The following is a 19,891-nucleotide window of genomic DNA, read 5'->3' on the forward strand; positions in this document are numbered from 1 at the left end:
ATATCGACCGTCCTGACTCCGCGCTCTCAGCCTCGGTGGTGTCTCTCGGCCTCGACCTCTCTCCTCCTCACGATGCGTACGAGGTGGATCCTCCCTCACCCACGGACAATATTCGGGCCTTTTCGGACCAGATGGTGAGAATGGCCGATGCTCTAGGTCTAGAGATCAAACAAACTTCTAAGGCGGTGTCTGATCCGGTTTTCAAGCGGGTCCAAGCCCAAGCCCCCCCGGCCACACTGCTTCCATTCTTACCTTACCTTCTGGACGTCATCCAGGCATCGTGGAAAACTCCTTCCTCGATCCCTCCTACCTCAAAACGGATCGAATCCTGGTACCGCACCGATGACGATGCCTTAGAGTGGCTAAAACACCATCCCAACCCAAATTCTATGGTCGTTAAGGCTTCGCAGACTTCCGGTCGTGAGTCAAATACCCCTGCGGATAGAGAGGGTAAAAGGTTTGACGCGGTGGGCCGAAAGCTCTATTCTGGGGCCCTTCTACTTTGCAGAATGGCGAACTATGGGGCCTGTATGGGTGCATATCAGCAAATCCTTTGGGATAAAGCTCAGCCCTTCTTCTCAAAGTTGTCTGACGAGGACCGTTCGGTGCTGTCTACACTTCAGCAGGAGGCTGACTCCCTAGCCCACCATCAAATTCAGATGGCAAAACATACAGGAGACACTGCCGGTAAGATGATTGCCCATGCCATTGCCATCCGCCGTCACGCCTGGCTGAGGTCGTCGGGCCTATCTTCTTCTTCTAGACAAGTTATTGAAGACCTTCCGTTCGACGCCTTGGGCCTCTTTAATTCCGGCACCGACGATAAGCTCAAGACTAACCATGACTTTAAAGTCCTAGCTACCAAATGTGGAGACCAGCCTCAAACTCACCGTACCAAATGGTTTCCCCAACGCTTCCGCCGTTTTCCGCCTCCTTCTTACCGTCACCAGTCCTTCAGGCGTCCCTCGGTTTCGAATAACCAGAACCGCCAACAACCTCGTCGGCCTACTCACCCTCAGAAGCAGCGCGGCCGTACTACTCCCACTTCTGGCCAGCCTCAGCGGCGCTCCTGACGCCTTTTCTCCTTCTCGGGCCTATACCTACGGTACCGATGCAGGACCCATTCCTCCTCACCCCTCCCCTCTGCTACATCAACCTCACGGTCTCTTTTCAGATCGCCTGGCTCCTTTCTTCCATCAGTGGGAGTCTATTACTTCGGATGCCTGGGTTCTCCGAATTGTTCGAGACGGTTATGCCTTGGAGTTCGAAGAGCTCCCGCCCACAGGGCAAATCCTCCTATCCAACCCCTCTCAGGAAATTCTCGCCGAAATCGACACCCTCCTTGCCAAAGGGGCTATTCGGCCTTCTCCATCGGTACAGGACCCTCAAAACTTTTTCTCCAGGTACTTCACGGTCCCGAAGAGGGGAGGGGGGCTCCGCCCCATTTTGGACTTGCGCGTGCTCAATACGTTCATACGCCCTACAAAATTCAGGATGGTATCCATCGCTTCCATTCTCCCTATGCTTCAACGAGGGGACTACTTTGTCTCCATAGATTTACGAGACGCTTATTTCCACGTGGCGATTCGGAAAAGCCACAGGCGCTTCCTTTGCTTCAAAGTCCTCGACCAAACCTACCAGTTCACCGTTTTACCCTTCGGCCTCGTCACAGCCCCAAGGGTTTTCACCAAAGTCGTCGCTGTCGTGGCTGCCCACCTCAGGCTCCAAGGAATCACAATCTTTCCATATCTGGACGACTGGCTTCTGGTCGGGCCCGACCCTGTCCGCCTCTGTCGTCACGTCGACGTCACCCTCAATCTTCTCGACTCTCTCGGTCTCCAGTTGAATCTCGACAAATCTCACCTTGTCCCGTCGAACAAGATCCGCTTCATCAGCGCCCTGTTCAACTCACTCTCTCAAACTGTCTCCCTCCCGCTCGACAGATTTCTCGCCCTCCGGCATCAAATCTCCCTCTGCGAAACCAGCCAGAGGATTCGAGCCCGGTCCATCCAAGTACTCCTGGGTCACATGGCCTCCACAGTCCTTACGACCCCGTTTGCCAGGCTCCATCTTCGCACTCTGCAGCGTTGGTTCATAGATGTCTTCAAACCATCCCGCCACCTCAACTCGAGGTTTCTCTCCATCCCGCTCCATGTTCGTCGGTCGCTCCGCTGGTGGAAGTCCCTCTCCAATGTTTGCAGGGGACTCCCGTTTCACCAACCTCCTCCTTCGATCACCGTAACCACGGACTCCTCCAATTACGGCTGGGGAGCTCACCTGGGCAGTCTCACCATACAAGGTCTTTGGTCTCGCTCAGAAAGGGCCAATCACATAAACTTTCTCGAACTTCTCGCCATCTTCAAAGCTCTGAAAGCCTTCTCCCGCCTGATCTCCCAGAAGTCTGTCCTCGTTCAATCAGACAACACAGTGGCAGTCTTCTACATCAACAAGCAGGGTGGCACGGGTTCGAGGAAGCTCATGCTCCTTTCCTCTCAGCTGTGGTCCTGGTGCATAAGCCGCAATGTGCAGATCCTGGCAGTCCACCTTCCTGGGATCCAAAACGATTTGGCGGACGCCCTCAGCAGAATGACGAGTTCCTCCCACGAGTGGATGCTCGATCCCGAGACTCTTCTCTCTCTCTTCCAAAAGTGGTGATTCCCCACTCTAGACCTTTTTGCCTCTCCCCAGAATGCGCAACTACCTCGTTACGGCGCGAGACTTCCCCCGGCTTCTTTTCCGGGCTGTCTGGGAGACGCCTTCCTTCTGAACTGGTCGTCGGAACCGATCTACCTCTTTCCGCCGTTCCCCCTGATACCGAAGGTCCTCCAGAAACTCCGGTCGATTTCGACGTCGGCGATCCTAATAGCACCAGCTTGGCCTCGACAGCCTTGGTTTCCGGCTCTTCTCCACCTCTCCAGAATGAACTTTCTCACTCTACCTCTTCTACCACACCTCTTGTCGAGGGAAAACGGCCAGATCCTGCATCCGGATCTTCCCTCTCTACATCTCACTGCTTGGAGAATTCTCGCCTAGCCTCCCTCCCGCAAAGCCTGCAGGAGATCCTCCAGGCGGCTCACAAGCCGGCTACGACAAGGTCATACACTTATAAAATCTCCCGCTTCCGTGCTTTTCTCCGGTCTCGGGACATCACTGTTTTTCCGGTACCGATAGTATTGGACTTTCTTATGACTCTTGTGGATCAAAAACTTTCGCTCTCTTCTATGAAGTCCTATCTGGCTGCTCTTTCCTGGTGTTTCCAACAACATGGTAGACCATCTTTATTCTCTGACCATCTTGTGAAAACCTTCTTAAAAGGGTACAACAACATCCGTCCGCCCTCCCAGCCACCCACGCCGGGCTGGAACCTCGAGCTCGTGCTCTCCCAGCTGACTTCTCCTGCTTTCGAGCCTCTAGCGTCTACCGACCTGCGTCTACTTTCTTGGAAGGTAGCTTTCCTGGTGGCCATAACTTCGGCTCGCAGACCCTCGGAGCTGGCAGCCCTTAGGGTTGATGAACCTTATCTCCGCTTTCATCACGACCGAGCCGTTCTTCGCCCGGACATCACCTTCCTCCCTAAGGTGGTCTCAGCTTTTCACCTTAACCAGGACATTGTCCTCCCTGCTTTTTTTCCGAACCCTTCGTCCCCTCTGGAACGAAGGATGCATCTCCTCGACGTTCGTAGAGCTCTTCTCTTCTACCGGGACCGCACCAAAGACATTCGTAAGACTCAGAGACTCTTTGTAGCCCATGCCCCAGATAAACTGGGTAATCCTATTTCCTCGCAAAGACTGTCTCACTGGATTGCTCAGGCTATTGAACTTGCCTACGAACTGGCTAAACGTCCACCTCCCCCGTCCGTTCGCCCACGTTCGACGAGAGGTCCTTCCACATCAACCGCCTTTTTAAGGGGTATCCCGCTGGACTCTATTTGTAAGGCGGCGATCTGGTCTAACCCCCTTACTTTTGTCTCTCACTATAGAATGGACCAAAAAGCCTTAAAGGACTCAGCCTTTGCTAGATCGGTTCTGTCCTCCTGTTTGTCCTAAGAGTTTATTATCAATACTTACCTACCACTCCGCCCTTGGGGGCCCACCCTCATGGTTCTTTCTATCAGATGCCCCCGTGTTTGGCCATCTCGTTGTGCCATGTCTATGTTCTAGTTTGCACTGTTTTCTAAACTATTGTGCCTTATGTACTTCTCCTTCCTCCTCTTCGGAGGTGATGCACAGTACTTATTTTTCCTCAAGCTGGAAATTGTTTATTTGGTGTCCTGCCGAATTCCTCTCTCGGCATGATGCTTGTGTTACTATATGGGTCCTTCGGGCCATGTTATTTATGTTTAATAAAGATGTGTTTGGACATCAACTTGTGGTTAAGGTTTGCCTTGTCCCACCATCCGGGACCTAAGCGTGCCAGTCTCCATTAGTGTGCATTCACAGAGTACACGAAGAAAAAGGACAGGTTGCTTACCTGTAACCGTGTTTCTTCGAGTGTACTCTGTGAATTCACACAAGCCCGCCCTTCCTTCCCCTCTGGCAAACCCTCTTCCTTTCTCGTTGCCTTGGCGGCGCAGGAACTGGAGAGCGGACGCCCAGGGCCGCCTTATATGCCCTCTGGGGACGGGGGGCGTGGCTACCGCCAAAATTTAAACTTTAGCTTGGGAAGAGTTTCCATTGGAACCTGCGCAGGCGCAGTCTCTCCATTAGTGTGAATTCACAGAGTACACTCGAAGAAACACAGTTACAGGTAAGCAACCTGTCCTTTTTGCTGCTATAAACATGACAACATCTATCAGTAATTATGGAACTGAATTTTAAATTGATTATGTTATTTCTAAATGTTGAAAAGATATACAGTTAAAGTTCAACGGGAGTTGGAGCTTGATGAATGTGCAATCCGTGCGCTGGCAGAAGATCGTAAACGTTTCTTGTGCAAAGCTATTGAGAACTACATAAACTGTTTGCTGAGTGGAGAAGAGCATGACATGTGGATTTTCAGACTCTGTTCCCTGTGGCTTGAGAACTCTGGGATTTCTGAAGTCAATGGCATGATTCAAGTTAGTCCTACCAAACTTTTTTCGCTTCTGTATGCCTATATAGTTAGATTCCCTTTTATAATCAATTAGAGAGCCAGTTCAGCAGGAAGAAATTATTTGTGTAGGGATGCCAGCCTGTTTATAATGCAGCACATTATAGTTTCAAATTGTGAGATCATTTCCCTATTTTTTGTGAGCCATCATTGATATAGTTCAACCACTGAATTTTGCATGTGTAGTGCCTATGTATACATGGATAGACATGCCTTGTAGAAAAGTGGAAAATTGCTATCTTGTTTCCACACATACACTGCATTCATACACAGAGGAATTTATCAGAATGAGACCATAGTAAAATAGTTTCTCATTTTCTTCCCATTCATATGCTTTCCTGCTTGTCCATCACACTTAATTTCCTGTTCCTCCAGCTTTCAAGATTATGTGGCATTTTTACAATTGCTTTCCGCTATGGAATAGTTTATATTAATTTACTAGCTGTGCCCGGCCACGCGTTGCTGTGGCTTAGTCTGGTGGTGTTGGTCAGTCTACATTAGGTTGTATTTATGCTGTGACCTCCACCTTCTTTATACGCACATTAGTAGTAGTATTTGAAGTCTGTTACCTTCTTCAATTTTTGTGTTGATTGATAATTGCTTGAGATCCCTGTTGTCTTTGGATTGTTGTTAATTGTAAAGTCTGATTCTGCTAAGTGCGGTTTATATTTTTATTGTGGTACAATTGTCTTTTTTTTTTTTTTGCCTGTGTAGGTGTTTATTATTATTGTTGTTGTAGTGGTCATGAACGTTGGATAAGTTAGATGCTACTGTATTGTTTTTTGGAGGCCCAGTGTAGCACTGACTGGCCTCTCAGCCTCAGTGCCTGGCTGTTTCTTGCCTGTGATGGTGCTGATTCTTATTGTTGTTGTCATTGATATTATTGTAATTTTTTTTTGGAGGCCAAGTGTGAATGTAGGGATTGGGGAGGTGGATGAGTTGTGTTGTCAGATTTTGTATTTGTTATAGTCACAATGCGTTGTTGTGAGTTTTGTGGGTCCAGATTGTGGTTTTGTGGTGTGGTTGTGTTGTTACAACTGAGAGGCAAGGCTTTTGTGTTGTGTTGCCAAGTTTTGTATTTCTGGGGCATTTAGTTGTGCTGTTATAGTCATGATGCATTGTTGAGAGTTTTGTGGGTCCGGATTGTGGTTTTGTGGTGTGGTTGTGTTGTTACAATCGGGAGGGAATGCTTTTGTGTTGTGTTGCCAAGTTTCGTATTTCTGGGGCGTTTAGTTGTGTTGTTATAGCGATGATGCTTTCTTGTGAGTTTTGTGGGTCCGGATCGTGGTTTTGTGTTGTGGTTGTGTTCTTACAACTGGCAGGCAAGGCTTTTGCATTGTGTTGTCAAATTTTGTATTTCTGGGGTGTTTAGTTCTGTTATAGTCACGATGCGTTGTTGTGAGTTTTGTGGGTCCGGATTGTGGTTTTGTGGTGTAGTTGTGTTGTTACAACCGGGAGAAAAGTCTTTTGTGTTGTGTTGTCTAGTTTCGTATTTCTGGGGCGTTTAGTTGTGTTGTTATAGTCACGATGCATTGTTGAGTTTTGTGGGTCCGGATTGTGGTTTTGTGGTGTGGTTGTGTTGTTACAACCGGGAGGCAAGGTTTTTGCGTTGTGTTGTCAAGTTTTATATTTCTGGGGCGTTTAGTTGTGTGCCAAGTTTTGTATTTCTGGGACGTTTAGTTGTGTTGTTATAGTCACAATGCGTTGTTGTGAGTTTTATGGGTCCGGATTGTGGTTTTGTGGTGTGGTTGTGTTGTTACAACCTGGAGGGAAGGCTTTTGCGTTGCGTTGCCAAGTTTCGTATTTCTGGGGCATTTAGTTGTGTTGTTATAGTCACGATGCGTTGTTGCAAGTTTTGTGGGTCCTGTGTGGTTTTGTGGTGTGGTTGTGTTGTTACAACTGGGAGGCAAGGCTTTTGCATTGTGTTGCCAAGTTTTGTATTTCTGGGGCGTTTAGTTGTGTTGTTATCGCATGATGCGTTGTTGTGAGTTTTGTGGGTCTGGATTGTGGTTTTGTGGTGTGGTTGTGTTGTTGTAACCTGGAGGCAAGCCTTTTGCATTGTGTTGCCAAATTTCATATTTCTAGGATGTTTAGTTTTGTTGTTATAGTCACTGCGCAAACAACTTTATCATTTTATATATATAGATGACTTTCTTGGAATAGATATGAATTTTATGCTTCTATTTATTTAATAAAATATGTCAATCCTGCCCATTATCCTAAGATCTCAAAGGAGATTGCAATAAAATCAACTTGAAAAATAATCACAAATATTTCAAAGAATAGATAGATAGATAGATAGATAGATTTTCTACTATAAAAAGAGCATTTAAATCTGGTTAAAATTGTCTTGAATAATGTAGAGCCTGATAAAATCATTTAGGCTTCGAGAACAGGGAATTTCACAAGTGTAAACTCGGGGACTGTAGTAACTGGGAAGTTACCAGTCCAGAGACTATATGACAGAGACTGCGGACTCTAGCACTACAATAACTTACAGTCTTACTAGATTCTGCGCTGCAGCACTTAACAAGTGACAGATTATGACCGACCCCGCAGAGCAGCACCCTGACAGGAGAGCAGCTGGAGCCTTCCCAGGGCATTTGTGCCCCACTCTGTGCTGGTCATGAACCCTAATAAAGTCTTGTTGTTGTTGACAGAGAGTGATAGTAACAAATGAATAAGTATTTATATATGCCTGGCCTGTATAACATTCAGAAGAATATCTTGCCATGTAATGACAACTGCGTATATGAACAATTGTGTTTAAAGCACTAATATTCTCTTCCTGCTGATTTTGTTGTTTCCCCTCTTCATTTCACATTCTTCTGCTGTTCAATAGAAGGAGGCAAAGAAAATACCATCCTACAAATTCCTGCCTCTGATGTATCAACTAGCTGCTCGAATGGGAACCAAGATTGGATTTCATCAAGTTTTGAATAATGTAATCATAATATTTCATCTTCACTTAACAGATATATAGATAGATATTAAAAACATTTTATTTGTATTTATTTGACTGGATTTTAAGGATTTTAAAATGTAGCTTAATTTAGCTATTTCACTCTTTGTTGCCATTTGAATGACTTAATAGTATTGTTATTTGAATACTGCTACAGCATAATTTGAAGCATTGTTTTAGCTTTGGGTAGCATAGGGAAGGATTAACACCCCTGTGGTGTTTGTTTTGTTGTCTGTGTCCTTGTTCCACAGCACTTTCTCATCTTGTGATTTTTGGATTTTGAAAAATTTGGCTTGTTGAGGAAACAAAGATTGGTGATAAAGCTTCAGTGGAGAACCTTTTCCCCATGATAACTCTTTCAGGAGTTAATATCCCTTCCGGGGGGGGGGGGTAGATTTCTCTCACTTCCTGTTGTCTCACCCCCATTCTTAAATATGAGTCATTTATAAGATGTTTGTAACTTGGGGACTGCGTGTACTGAAATACAAGAAACAGCAAATTCATCTGATGTTTGATTAAATGTTTAAATTACTTTATGAATTTATGTAACACATCCAATATTTTTATTTTAATAGCTTATAGCTCGAATCTCTCTAGACCATCCACATCACACTTTGTTTATAATCTTGGCATTGGCAAATGCCAACAAAGATGAACTCCTGACAAAGCAAGAAGCAGCTAGAAGAAGTGGTCTAACAAAAAACACACCCAAAGAAACTTCCCTGCTTGACATGGTACTTTCACTTTCACTATATCAGTTGTATTTCAGGGTGATGAAAATGTGGTTTTCAGTGTTATGGGTTGTTAAATACTCTCATCAGATTGTCAGGATTGTAGAAAATTTGCTAACCACTGGTTTTTTCAAATTTCCTTATGATTCCTTTGTTTTCTGTGTTATGATTAATTTTAGTGAAGATTATCCAGAAGTTACAATGTGTGTTAAGCAGTGTTTGCTTTTTGATTTGTAGGATCGAATAAAGGCTGCTAGCAGTATTATTAACATTGTGAAACACAGAAGAACTGATATGGTGGCAAAAGTTGAAACCCTTTGTGATGCTTATATCACTTTAGCAAACATGGATGCAAGTCGCTGGAAATCACAAAAAGGTAAGCTACAGGGACTTGTGAATTGGACCCATCTCAATTCAAATTCTATAGTTAATTTTGTGGAAAGACCTAATTTCCTTTCTCATTATTTTCCTACAAGACTGAAAGGTTTGTTTTTAAAATAGATAGCTATCTAAATATTTGGCTTAGATTCACTTTTATCAGAAACGTAGTATGAGCTGTACCTGTATAAACTGGAAAGCTGTGTGCTGTTTTTCCTATGAAGAATACATGTCTAATGTTGGAATTTCAGTGGTTCATGTATTGATTTTTGCAGGAGGTATAAATATCCCTTCTGATCAACCTATTACAAAATTAAAAGATCTCGAAGATGTTGTTGTACCTACCATTGAAATTAAGGTAAATAAAGCTGATTTATAATTCTTACACAGCTAACACAGCATCATACATATTCATATTAGTAAACATAAATAACTGTCATTGTAATAAAAATAACACATGAATGTCTACATTTATTGATGATTTTAGGTGGATCCAAGTGGAAAATATGAAAATTTGGTTACAATAAGGTCCTTCAAGACGCAATTTCATTTGGCCGGTGGTCTTAATCTACCAAAAATAATAGATTGTGTGGGATCAGATGGGATTGAGAGGAGGCAGCTTGTCAAGGTAAGTTCTTTGTGTTGTTTATTTATTTACAGTATTTATATTCCACCCTTCTCACCCCAAGGGGACTCAGGGCGGATCACATTACACAGATAAGGCAAACATTCAATGCCTTGACATAGAACAAAGACAAAGACAAACACAGGCTCCAAGCTGGCCTCGAACTCATAACCTCTTGGTCAGAGTGATTGGTCTCAGCTGGCTGCAGCTGGCTGCTCACCAGCTTGCGCCACAGCCCGGGCCTGTTGTTATGGGTTTGAGGGAAGTTTCATTCATTAAAAGAAAGCTTTCAGCATAATGCACAAGACCAAATTTGTATCTTTTCAGGCTTGTTTCAGAAGCTTCTTTGTAAGATTATCCAACTATCCTCTTAGACATTTAACAAGGCCAAAGTTGTTTTTCATATGTGTAAGTACTCATCCAGTGTTGTCTTTTCATGTGGTCATATCACATAAAAAGAAACAACGGGGAATTTCACACAGGTATAGAATGTGAGGAGCCTTATAACCAAGGTGAAAGAAGAAAGTGCAAAAGCTGGGTTGCAGTTAAACTTAAAAAAAAACAAACAAGATTATTGCACCCGGACTGATTGATAACTGGCAAATAGAGGGAGAAAACGTGGAGGCAGTGACAGACTTATATTTCTAGGCACGAAGATTACTGCAGATGCAGACTGCAACCAGGAAATCAGAAGATGTTTACTTCTTAGGAGAAGAGTAATGACTAACCTTGATAAAATAATGAGTAGAGACATCACACCAGCAACGAAGGTCCACATAGTTAAAACAATGGTTTTCCCCGTAGTAACCTATGGGTGCAAGAGCTGGACCATAAGGAAGGCTGAGCGAAGGAGAATAGACGCTTTTGAACTATGGTGTTGGAGGAAAATTCTGAGACTTCCTTGGACCACAAGAAGATCAAACCAGTCCATCCTCCAGAAAATAATGGCAGGCTGCTCACTGGAGGGAAGTATATTAGAGGCAAAGATGAAGTACTTTGGCCACGTAATGAGAAGACAGGAAAGCTTGGATAAGATAATGGGGAAAATGGAAGGAAAAAGGAAGAGGGGCCAACCAAGGGCAAGATGGATGGATATTATCCTTGAAATGACTAGCTTGACCTTGAAGGAGCTGCCAGTGGCCACGGCCAGATGGTATGGGCTGGTCCATGAGGTCACAAAGAGTCGGAAGCGACTGAACTAATAAACAACAATAGAATGTGAAAGCTTTCTGACCAATATTCAGCTGCTTCTATATTAGATATAAAAAAAACTGTGTGTTGGTAAATATGAGATTCCTGCTCCTTCCACTGCTATTGTAAAGCCTACAATACAACATACATATATAAGTTTTATTCAAGAAAACAAAAATGGTAACAAACAAAAAATAAGAACAAGAAAAAATCGAAACAGTATTCTTGCACTCTAGCACTGAAACACCTTTTCACCCAGCACCACACCAGAGTCCAATAATTCTATCTAAAAATGTTTATTAAAGAAAGCAGATAAAAAGGGGGGAAAGGCCAAGTCCAAAAGGGTCAGAATAGAAAGTACAAAAAAGCAGTAATCCAAAAATGCCAATCTACATAAAGTCAAGACAACCAAAATACACAGCAGTTTTTCATACATAAATCCATAAACATGAAAACAGGAACTTTTTCAAAGTAAACTCTTTCAGGAAACAAAGACATGAACCAGAACAGGAAACTTGAGAATACTTGAATCAAAGACTTGAGAGCAGAGACAGGAGGGCCATCCGTTATGGCGACATTGTCTCCTCTGAGAGGCTTGAAGCCCACACCACTTAATTTAAGCCCGTCCAGGCACTCATTTAATCATGCTGAAGACACCTGGCCCTCAAGGCCTTATCTCAGATTCTCTGAGAATATCTCATTTGTCTATTTTTCACTCATTGTGTTCTCAGGCCTAATCTAGTTTCCCAAGAACACCCCCCATGAGCTCAAGGCCTTTTCTCAAGGAACTGGAACGTTCACTTTCCCCTGTTGCCTGGGAATGTGCACAAAATTGGTCCCATCTGCCTGCAACTTTCCTGCAACTTTCGCCGATCACTCACAAGACTCCTCACTTTGAAACCCATCGTCCCCCTCATTCTCTGCACTGAAAAAGTACACCGAAATAAGGAGTTTCAATGTATTAATAAGGTCAACAAGTAAAGTCAACGAAGATACAATTATTTCATATAATTATTAACATAAAATAATGCTAGGTGTAATAATAAAGAAGCACCTAATTTAGCTTTAAACTTTCCCCGTCTAAAGTATACCACACTTATAGTTCTAATACAATTTGTCTGATTACCACACTTATAGTTCTAATACAATTTGTCTGATTACTTGGGTTCTCCCTTGGACAATGTAGTACACCAAAGGTCAGTTCTGTAGGGAAAAATGGAAAAGGGCCTGGGGGGGGGGGGACCTCCCTTTTAAAATGTCCCTAACTTTTATGCCAACCCCCTCCTCAAAAAAAGTGGCATAAAAATGCCATATCTCTTCTGAAGGGCCGTGATGACCTGAGGCAGGATGCTGTTATGCAGCAGGTTTTCCAGATGTGCAATACCCTGCTCCAGGAAAACACCGAAACTAGAAAGAGAAAATTGACTATCCGCAGATACAAGGTGAGTTTTATTGTTCTTTTGCCAAAAGATTTTAATTACCTGATTGACATAATAATGAAGCTGCTTTATATAAAGTTAGACCATTGGTCTATCTAGTTTGTCACAGTTAATTCTGTCTGTCTGTGCTCAGCATTTCTCAGTAGAAATTATTTTAACTGGTGATCACTGAAATTAAACCCAGAATCTTCTCACTGCAAAGCATTTGCTCTTCCACTGAGCTACCATGCTTCCCCTCTCTCATACGGGGTTGCCTTAGACTATTAGGATATGGGCCTGTTTAGTTCAGTATAGTTTGCTTTCATTAGCATTGACCCACTGAGGTCTTTGTCATCATCTGAGGTCTTGGTAAGGATTCAACCTTGGACAGTCTTGTCAATACTGCTGAGCTGATAATCTCTCCCATTCCTTATAATTCACAGTCGGAGAAGGTGCCGTCTTCTGCAACACTCTCTCCATCCAGACTTTTCTGGAGGGATTTTCATCTCCTCTTTCCTTTCTGAGAGAACTTGGTTCCATATTGATATCCTCTAGGAAACAAACCAGTTTCTTCATGAACAACAACCACAATTTGAACACATATGTGAGAACCATGGTTACAAAAAAAGATGTGATTAATGGTTCATGAGGACGGTGAACATATTTCTTCCTATGTCTTAGGTGGTCCCCCTCTCTCAGAGAAGCGGTGTCTTAGAGTGGTGTTCAGGGACAATTCCCTTGGGTGACTTTCTTGTCAATACTGACAGAAGTGCTCACAAGCGATACAGACCAAAGGACTATAGTAACTTAGACTGCCAAAGCAAAATGGTGGTAAGTAGATGCTAATAAATAACTTGTTTCATTAAGTATCATTCTCTGTATGGAAAATTAACATGAGAAAACTTACTAGCCATGTCGATTAACAGAAATTGAAGTTTTAACAGATTAAGTTAAAATAATGTATATAAGCTGTACATACAAGCATATATGAATATTATGTTCCGACTTGGTCCTCATCTCCAAGATACCTCATGGCAAATATTAGTCATGGGCCTGGTTACCGTTTCATTCATTTAGTTATTGTTTTTGTACCCTTTTGTTCATTGGGATGGCACAAAACAGTACACCCTCCTCCAGTACAGAAATATTAGAGGAATGGTAACCGTTTGGTTGGCTGATTTTCGGCGCTTGGTTGCAGGCCCTGGCAGGTGCAGGCTCTTTGGGCCTGCTTGCCACAAACATACTCTTTCCAAGGAGAGTACATGTGTGGCAAGCAGGCCCAAAGCGCCAGCGCCTGCCAGGTACTACAGCCGAGCGCTGAGCACCTTTGAGCGCCTCTTACTTGGTGCTCGACTCTGTGTGTGGCGAGCAGGTCCAAAGCACCAGCACCTGCAGCCAAGTGCCGAGTGCTAGCCCTAAAACTGAGGGGAAGAGGAGCATAGGAAGCCCACCGATTGCCACCAACAGGCCAAAAATATTTGTTTTTTCGTACTTTGAACAAAAAAGCTCATTCGGAAAGGTGTGCAATTTCGGGAGAGGCACTCGAAAACTAAAACGGGGCCTTACAAATGAAACAAACAGGAACAGCTAGTGATTCTATACAAATGCACAAGACTAGCAAATACAGGTATTTCAAAATAAAAAAATCCCAAACACTTTTCATCCCAATCACTTCCGATATTAAGCTGTATCTGAGGTTAATATTCTAGGCATTGCTATATTTAGTATCATCCATTACATAATACACTAGAGTCTCACTTATCCAACATAAACGGGCCGGCAGAATGTTGGATAAGCGAATATTTTGGATAATAAGGAGGGATTAAGGAAAAGCCTATTAAACATCAAATTAGGTTATGATTTTACAAATTAAGCACCAAAACATCATGTTATACAACAAATTTGACAGAAAAAGTAGTTCAATACGGAGTAATGCTATGTAGTAATGACTGTATTTACCAATTTAGCACCAAAATATCATGATGTATTGAAAACATTGACTACAAAAATGCGTTGGATAATCCAGAACGTTAGATAAGCGAGTGTTGGATAAGTGAGATTCTACTGTAATGGGAAATATCTGTTTAGCATAGTTCTGAATTTGCTAGCGCTGACTGGAAAGTCAAAAGCTAGAAAGAGTGTTATCTGTATTAAAACTGTCATTGACAGTGGTCTTCTTACAGAGGAGGTCTGTTTGGCTTCTGCCTCTTTTCAGTCTAGGTATTTCCAATCAGATAAGATACATACACTGCTCCCCATTTAGATAAACTGTTATTCTCTTCTAATAACAGATATTAGACGCAATGCAAGATGCCGAGATCTCTTGGTTCTTGGTTGCCTTCCATCATATTACATCAGCCAATACCTTCTAATGGACCTTTCTTGGGTCCATTATAGATCAATTAACTCTTTATATTTACTCAACTAGCTTATAATTAATTATAATTAGATTGGTTTTATGATTGGAACCAGACAGTGCCTATGCTCTCAGTGACACACACACATTCCACAATGCACAAAGCTTTCTGCTTAATAAACACACTATTTACATCTTGGGGTTTAAAATTTTACAGACTATAAACCAGATCACTATTCACTATCTTTCATACTTTGGCTTTTTCTCCATACATCACTATGTTTCACTGAGGCTTTGAAATATATCACCTAAATCCAATAATTGTATATCTATATATATAAAAGAGTGACGGCATCACGGCAATTCACAAAACAACAAAAGTACAGGCCCCCCAACCTCAAAATTTGACAACACAACCCATCATCCACACCTCAAGGTTGATACAACAAAAAGAAAAGAAAAATAAAGTCCTAATTAGAGGGAGAGCAATAATTTTTTTTATCCAATTGCTGCCAGTTTAGAGGGTTAATCTCTGCCCACTTGGTTACCTAGCAACCAGCCAAGGGACAGCCAGGTTTCAGTTAGGGGACAGGCAGATTTAGGCCTCACTGAGTCTTCTTCCACAGATTATCTAATTTGCACTGGATTATATGGCAGTGTAGACTCAAGGCCCTTCCACACAGCTATATAACCCATTTATAATCTTATATTATCTGCTTTGCACTGGATTATCTTGACTCCGCACTACCATATAATCCACTTCAGTGGGCATTTTATACAGCTGTGAAGAAGGGGCCTCATATAATCCAGTTCTGAGCAGATAATATAAGATTAGAAATATACAGTAGAGTCTCACTTATCCAACGTAAACAGGCCGGCAGGATAAGTGAATATGTTGGATAATAAGAAGGGATTCAGGAAAAGCCAATTAAACATCAAATTAGGTAATCGTTATACAAATTAAGCACCAAAACATCATATTATACAACAAATTTGACAGAAAAAGTAGTTCCATGCGCAGTAATGCTATGTAGTATTTACAGTAGAGTCTCACTTATCCAACACTCGCTTATCCAACGTTCTGGATTATCCAACGCATTTTTGTAGTCAATGCTTTCAATATATCATGATATTTTGGTGCTAAATTCATAAATCCAGTAATTTCTACATAGAATTACTGTGTATTGAACTACTTTTTCTTCCAAATTTGTTGTCTAACATGATGTTTTGGTCCTTAATTTGTGAAATCATAACTTAATTTGATGTTTAATAGGTTTATCCTTAATCCCTCCTTATTATCCAACATATTCGCTTATCCAACATTCTGCCGGCCCGTTTATGTTGGATAAGTGAGACTCTACTGTATTGTATTTACAAATTTACCACTAAAATATCACAATGAATTTAAAACACTGACTACAAAAACATTGATTATGAAAAGGCAGACTGCGTTGGATAATCCAGAACATTGTATAAGTGAATGTTGGATAAGTGAGATTCTTCTTTAATATGAAATAATTACTGGGATAGAATAATGCAGAACAATATAATCTCTAAAACCAGGACAGTAAATAAACAGGGGAATTCCAGACAGGAAACAATCAGGGCCAGCTAACACCTCCCAACAAAGTATTCCCATCATCAAAGTCTGGCAAATCCTCTGTTTTCTCAGGGCCACAGACAGTAGAACCACATAAAATATCGCAAACAACACCACTCTGAAAACAAGGGAATTCCAGACAGGAAACAATCAGGGCCAGCTAACACCTCCCCACAAAAAATTCACTCAGGGAGGTAACAGCCAGGCTTTAAAGCTGCAAGGCCATTACATCCTAATCATTTTTCCTAATTGCAGCATTCATACTTGCCTCCAACAAACAAAAAAAAAACCAATCAGAAATATTATATATTCACAACCTTTAGGAAATAATATCCCCTGATGGCGCAGCGTGTTAAAGCGCTGAGCTGCTGAACTTCTGGACTGAAAGGTTTGAATTGGGGGACCAGAGTGAGCCTTTACTGTTAGCCCCAGCTTCTGCCAACCCAGAAGTTCAAAAACATGCAAATGTGAGTGCATCAATAGGTACTGCTCCGGCAGGAAGGTAACGCCGCTCCATGTAGTCATCCCACATGACCTTGGAGGAGTCTACGGACAACGCGGGCTCTTCGGCTTAGAAATGGAGATGAGCACCAACCCCCAGAGTAAGACACGACTGGACTTAATGTCTGGGGAAAACCTTTACCCTTGACCTTAACTACCACCAATTCCTCAATACTTTATTTCCCATACCACCAGACTTCGCCACAGCAACGCGTGGCCGGGCACAGCTAGTCTTTTAATATTTGAATATATTTCAATATTGTGTATGTGTGTCATGTTATGTTATGTTTTTACAAACCTAGCTGCGCATAAACAAATAACATGAGTTCAGGTCAAAAGTATAATTAAGACAAAGAAATGGTGTCTCCAAATTATTTTTGGTTCTCTTTAAAGCAAGCACAAAAGAAAAGTTTTGAAGAGAAATATGCCATCTTCATTGATGTATGCCAGAAGTTTCAACCTGTATTTCGCTATTTCTGTATGGAGAAATTTCTGGATCCAGCAGTGTGGTTTGAGAAACGTTTGGCATATACTCGCAGTGTTGCCACTTCATCAATAGGTAAAATGTGGTCAAGCCCTCTTTTCCTTTGATTTTTCAGATATTAATAAAATTGATGCACCTTTGGTTTTTAAAAGCAAAAGTTGAACTACTTGATACTGTCTATTACTCAGCAACTATGAGGATCCCACCTACTTTTCAGTTTCTAAATACTGTATATTTAACTTCCTATACTTTTGTAGCTGATTTAGCTGTATTGCTGTAAATAGAAAACAAAACATCCAGGTGCCTATGATAACTAGGGATTTTTTAAATCCCCTGTAACTCTCAAAATATGATAGAGAAAATGCTAGTAATATGCTTCTGTCATAAATTCCTATCAGTACAATGAGGTGTAGGTTGTGTAAACTTATTTGGCTTTATGAATTACCTTCTTTTTCCAGTTGGCTACATACTTGGTCTTGGAGACAGACATGTACAGAATATTCTGTTAGATGAGCAAAGTGCAGAGCTTGTTCACATTGATCTAGGTAAGTATAAAAGCAAGAGACAATACCCAGAATTGCATTTACATTGCATATATCAAATTATTTAAAATATTTATTTTCTTTCTTTTCTGTTAGGTGTTGCTTTTGAGCAGGGCAAAATCCTTCCTACCCCAGAAACTGTGCCATTTAGGCTAACAAGAGATATAGTAGATGGGATGGGAATCACTGGCGTAGAGGGAGTCTTCAGGAGGTAAAGTAGAAAATGTGAAGCTACAGCCTTTCTCTCTGTTATTGTTAAGTGTACAACAGAGTTACAACTGTTCATAAGTTTGAGAAATTGCTCAGTAGTTAACCAATGGAAACCATATTTCATTTGATTTATATTTCAGATTTCTCCTGACATGGGACCCAAAGCAGCTTACAACAAAGTTAAAAAATAACAGTAGTAAAGCTAAAATCGTATTGTTAAAAGGGGGCGGGGCTAATGAAATAATTGAAAACAGTTTAGATTATAGTTGTAAAGTATTCTATTGCCTGTAAAAATAAAATATACCCATGTATTCAAAGTATTAGTGACAATAGTTTAGAAACTGGTCTTTCTCTGACATTGTCTTCTAGATGCTGTGAAAAAACTATGGCTGTTATGCGCAACTCCCAAGAAGCTTTACTAACTATTGTAGAAGTAAGTGGTTTTTCTTAAGATTAAAAATTATAAAACAAAATTCTTGTTTTCTAAAAGTTCCTCAAATTTACATCTTTTGATACCATAATTTTCAACTATTTTAAAGTGCTGTATCTCAACTAGTAGATGCTCTAAGGTATAAATCTGCAACTAGAATATTCTGATAAATAATACAGCAAGAGAAATATGTTGTTACTAGAGCTCTAGTCTGATACATGTAGAACTATTTTAACACTAAGCAATAGTAAGATACATTATAGATACCAGCTGCTGCTGCAATATTACCCTGAGTAATGCTGAATTTCATAAAAAGACCAATAAATGAATGAAGAGAGTATAGAGTCAGTGTTTCCTGTAACTTCTCAACCCATCCAGAGGTCAAATCAAAATCTATCATTTTGGCACCAGAACCTGTCCTCAAATTAGAAATGAACTCAAAGTAAGGAAATACTTTTGTGTCTTTTCTTGTATCTAGGTACTTCTCTATGACCCCCTTTTTGACTGGACCATGAACCCTTTAAAAGCCTTGTATTTGCAGCAAAGGCCAGAGGATGAGGCCGATGTTGGCTCCAGCCTCAATGCTGCTGATCAAAGTTGCAGCAAAAAAGCAAAGTAAGTAATCTCTGTCTGCTTTTTTGTTGTTGTCAGTTGGGCATTCACAGATCTCCTTTAACTCTGTTGTCTTATTTTTAGTGGTGATAACCAGACATTTAATAAAGTGGCAGAGCGGGTCTTGATGCGACTCCAGGAGAAACTCAAAGGAGTGGAGGAGGGGACCGTGCTCAGTGTGGGAGGCCAGGTGAATCTTCTCATTCAGCAAGCTATGGACCCAAAGAATCTCAGCCGCCTCTTCCCAGGATGGAAAGCATGGGTCTGAAAATATGTGCTTGGTTTTAAAAAGCAAAAAGCGAACAGGTCTAGTTTTGGGAAAATGAATGTATCCCATATTTCACATTTTAATGGTTCATGGAGAAAATAAGTGCCATGTAACAGTCACTGAACTTTCTTCTGTCTCCCTTCCCCCATAGCCTCCTGTAACCCTAAAAATATCTCTGAGCAGTTTGCCAACCTTCAAGAGCTGATTTTGGGGTGTATAATCTAACCAGTATGCATAATAATGTAGGTGTTCTTTTTTTAAAAAAAACTAAAGAACTAAAGAATTCAAATAGAAGTTTTACTATAAAATGGCATGACTCCTACCATGTCCATAATTTCTTGAAACCTGTTCTTTCTAATTAAAATACTGGTCCGCGTCCATTTCATTATTTCTTTTAAATTAAATCAGTCTAATTTTAATGTTTTAAATAACATAATACAGGGGGATGTGTATAATTGTTCAAATGAAAGGAATAAATTTGTTCAGATACTTGTA

General features: G+C 41.6%; 1 protein-coding gene across 1 annotated transcript in view; it reads left to right on the top strand.

Annotated features, from left to right (window-relative positions):
- Positions 1 to 19,891, top strand: part of atm (ATM serine/threonine kinase) — an 86,965-nt gene extending 67,074 nt beyond the window's left edge. The window contains exons 50-63 of the mRNA XM_062974604.1: positions 4,849 to 5,056; positions 7,931 to 8,032; positions 8,626 to 8,784; positions 9,019 to 9,157; positions 9,435 to 9,517; positions 9,647 to 9,787; positions 12,301 to 12,417; positions 13,075 to 13,224; positions 17,244 to 17,409; positions 17,793 to 17,879; positions 17,973 to 18,087; positions 18,456 to 18,519; positions 18,995 to 19,131; positions 19,213 to 19,891. Of these exons, the coding sequence (XP_062830674.1) occupies positions 4,849 to 5,056; positions 7,931 to 8,032; positions 8,626 to 8,784; positions 9,019 to 9,157; positions 9,435 to 9,517; positions 9,647 to 9,787; positions 12,301 to 12,417; positions 13,075 to 13,224; positions 17,244 to 17,409; positions 17,793 to 17,879; positions 17,973 to 18,087; positions 18,456 to 18,519; positions 18,995 to 19,131; positions 19,213 to 19,396 (1,852 nt within the window). The 3' untranslated portion in view covers positions 19,397 to 19,891. The remainder of the gene's footprint in view (positions 1 to 4,848; positions 5,057 to 7,930; positions 8,033 to 8,625; positions 8,785 to 9,018; positions 9,158 to 9,434; positions 9,518 to 9,646; positions 9,788 to 12,300; positions 12,418 to 13,074; positions 13,225 to 17,243; positions 17,410 to 17,792; positions 17,880 to 17,972; positions 18,088 to 18,455; positions 18,520 to 18,994; positions 19,132 to 19,212) is intronic.

The sequence above is a fragment of the Anolis carolinensis genome, chromosome 3 (genome assembly GCF_035594765.1).
Source record: "Anolis carolinensis isolate JA03-04 chromosome 3, rAnoCar3.1.pri, whole genome shotgun sequence".
NCBI classification, from domain to species: Eukaryota; Metazoa; Chordata; class Lepidosauria; order Squamata; family Dactyloidae; genus Anolis; species Anolis carolinensis.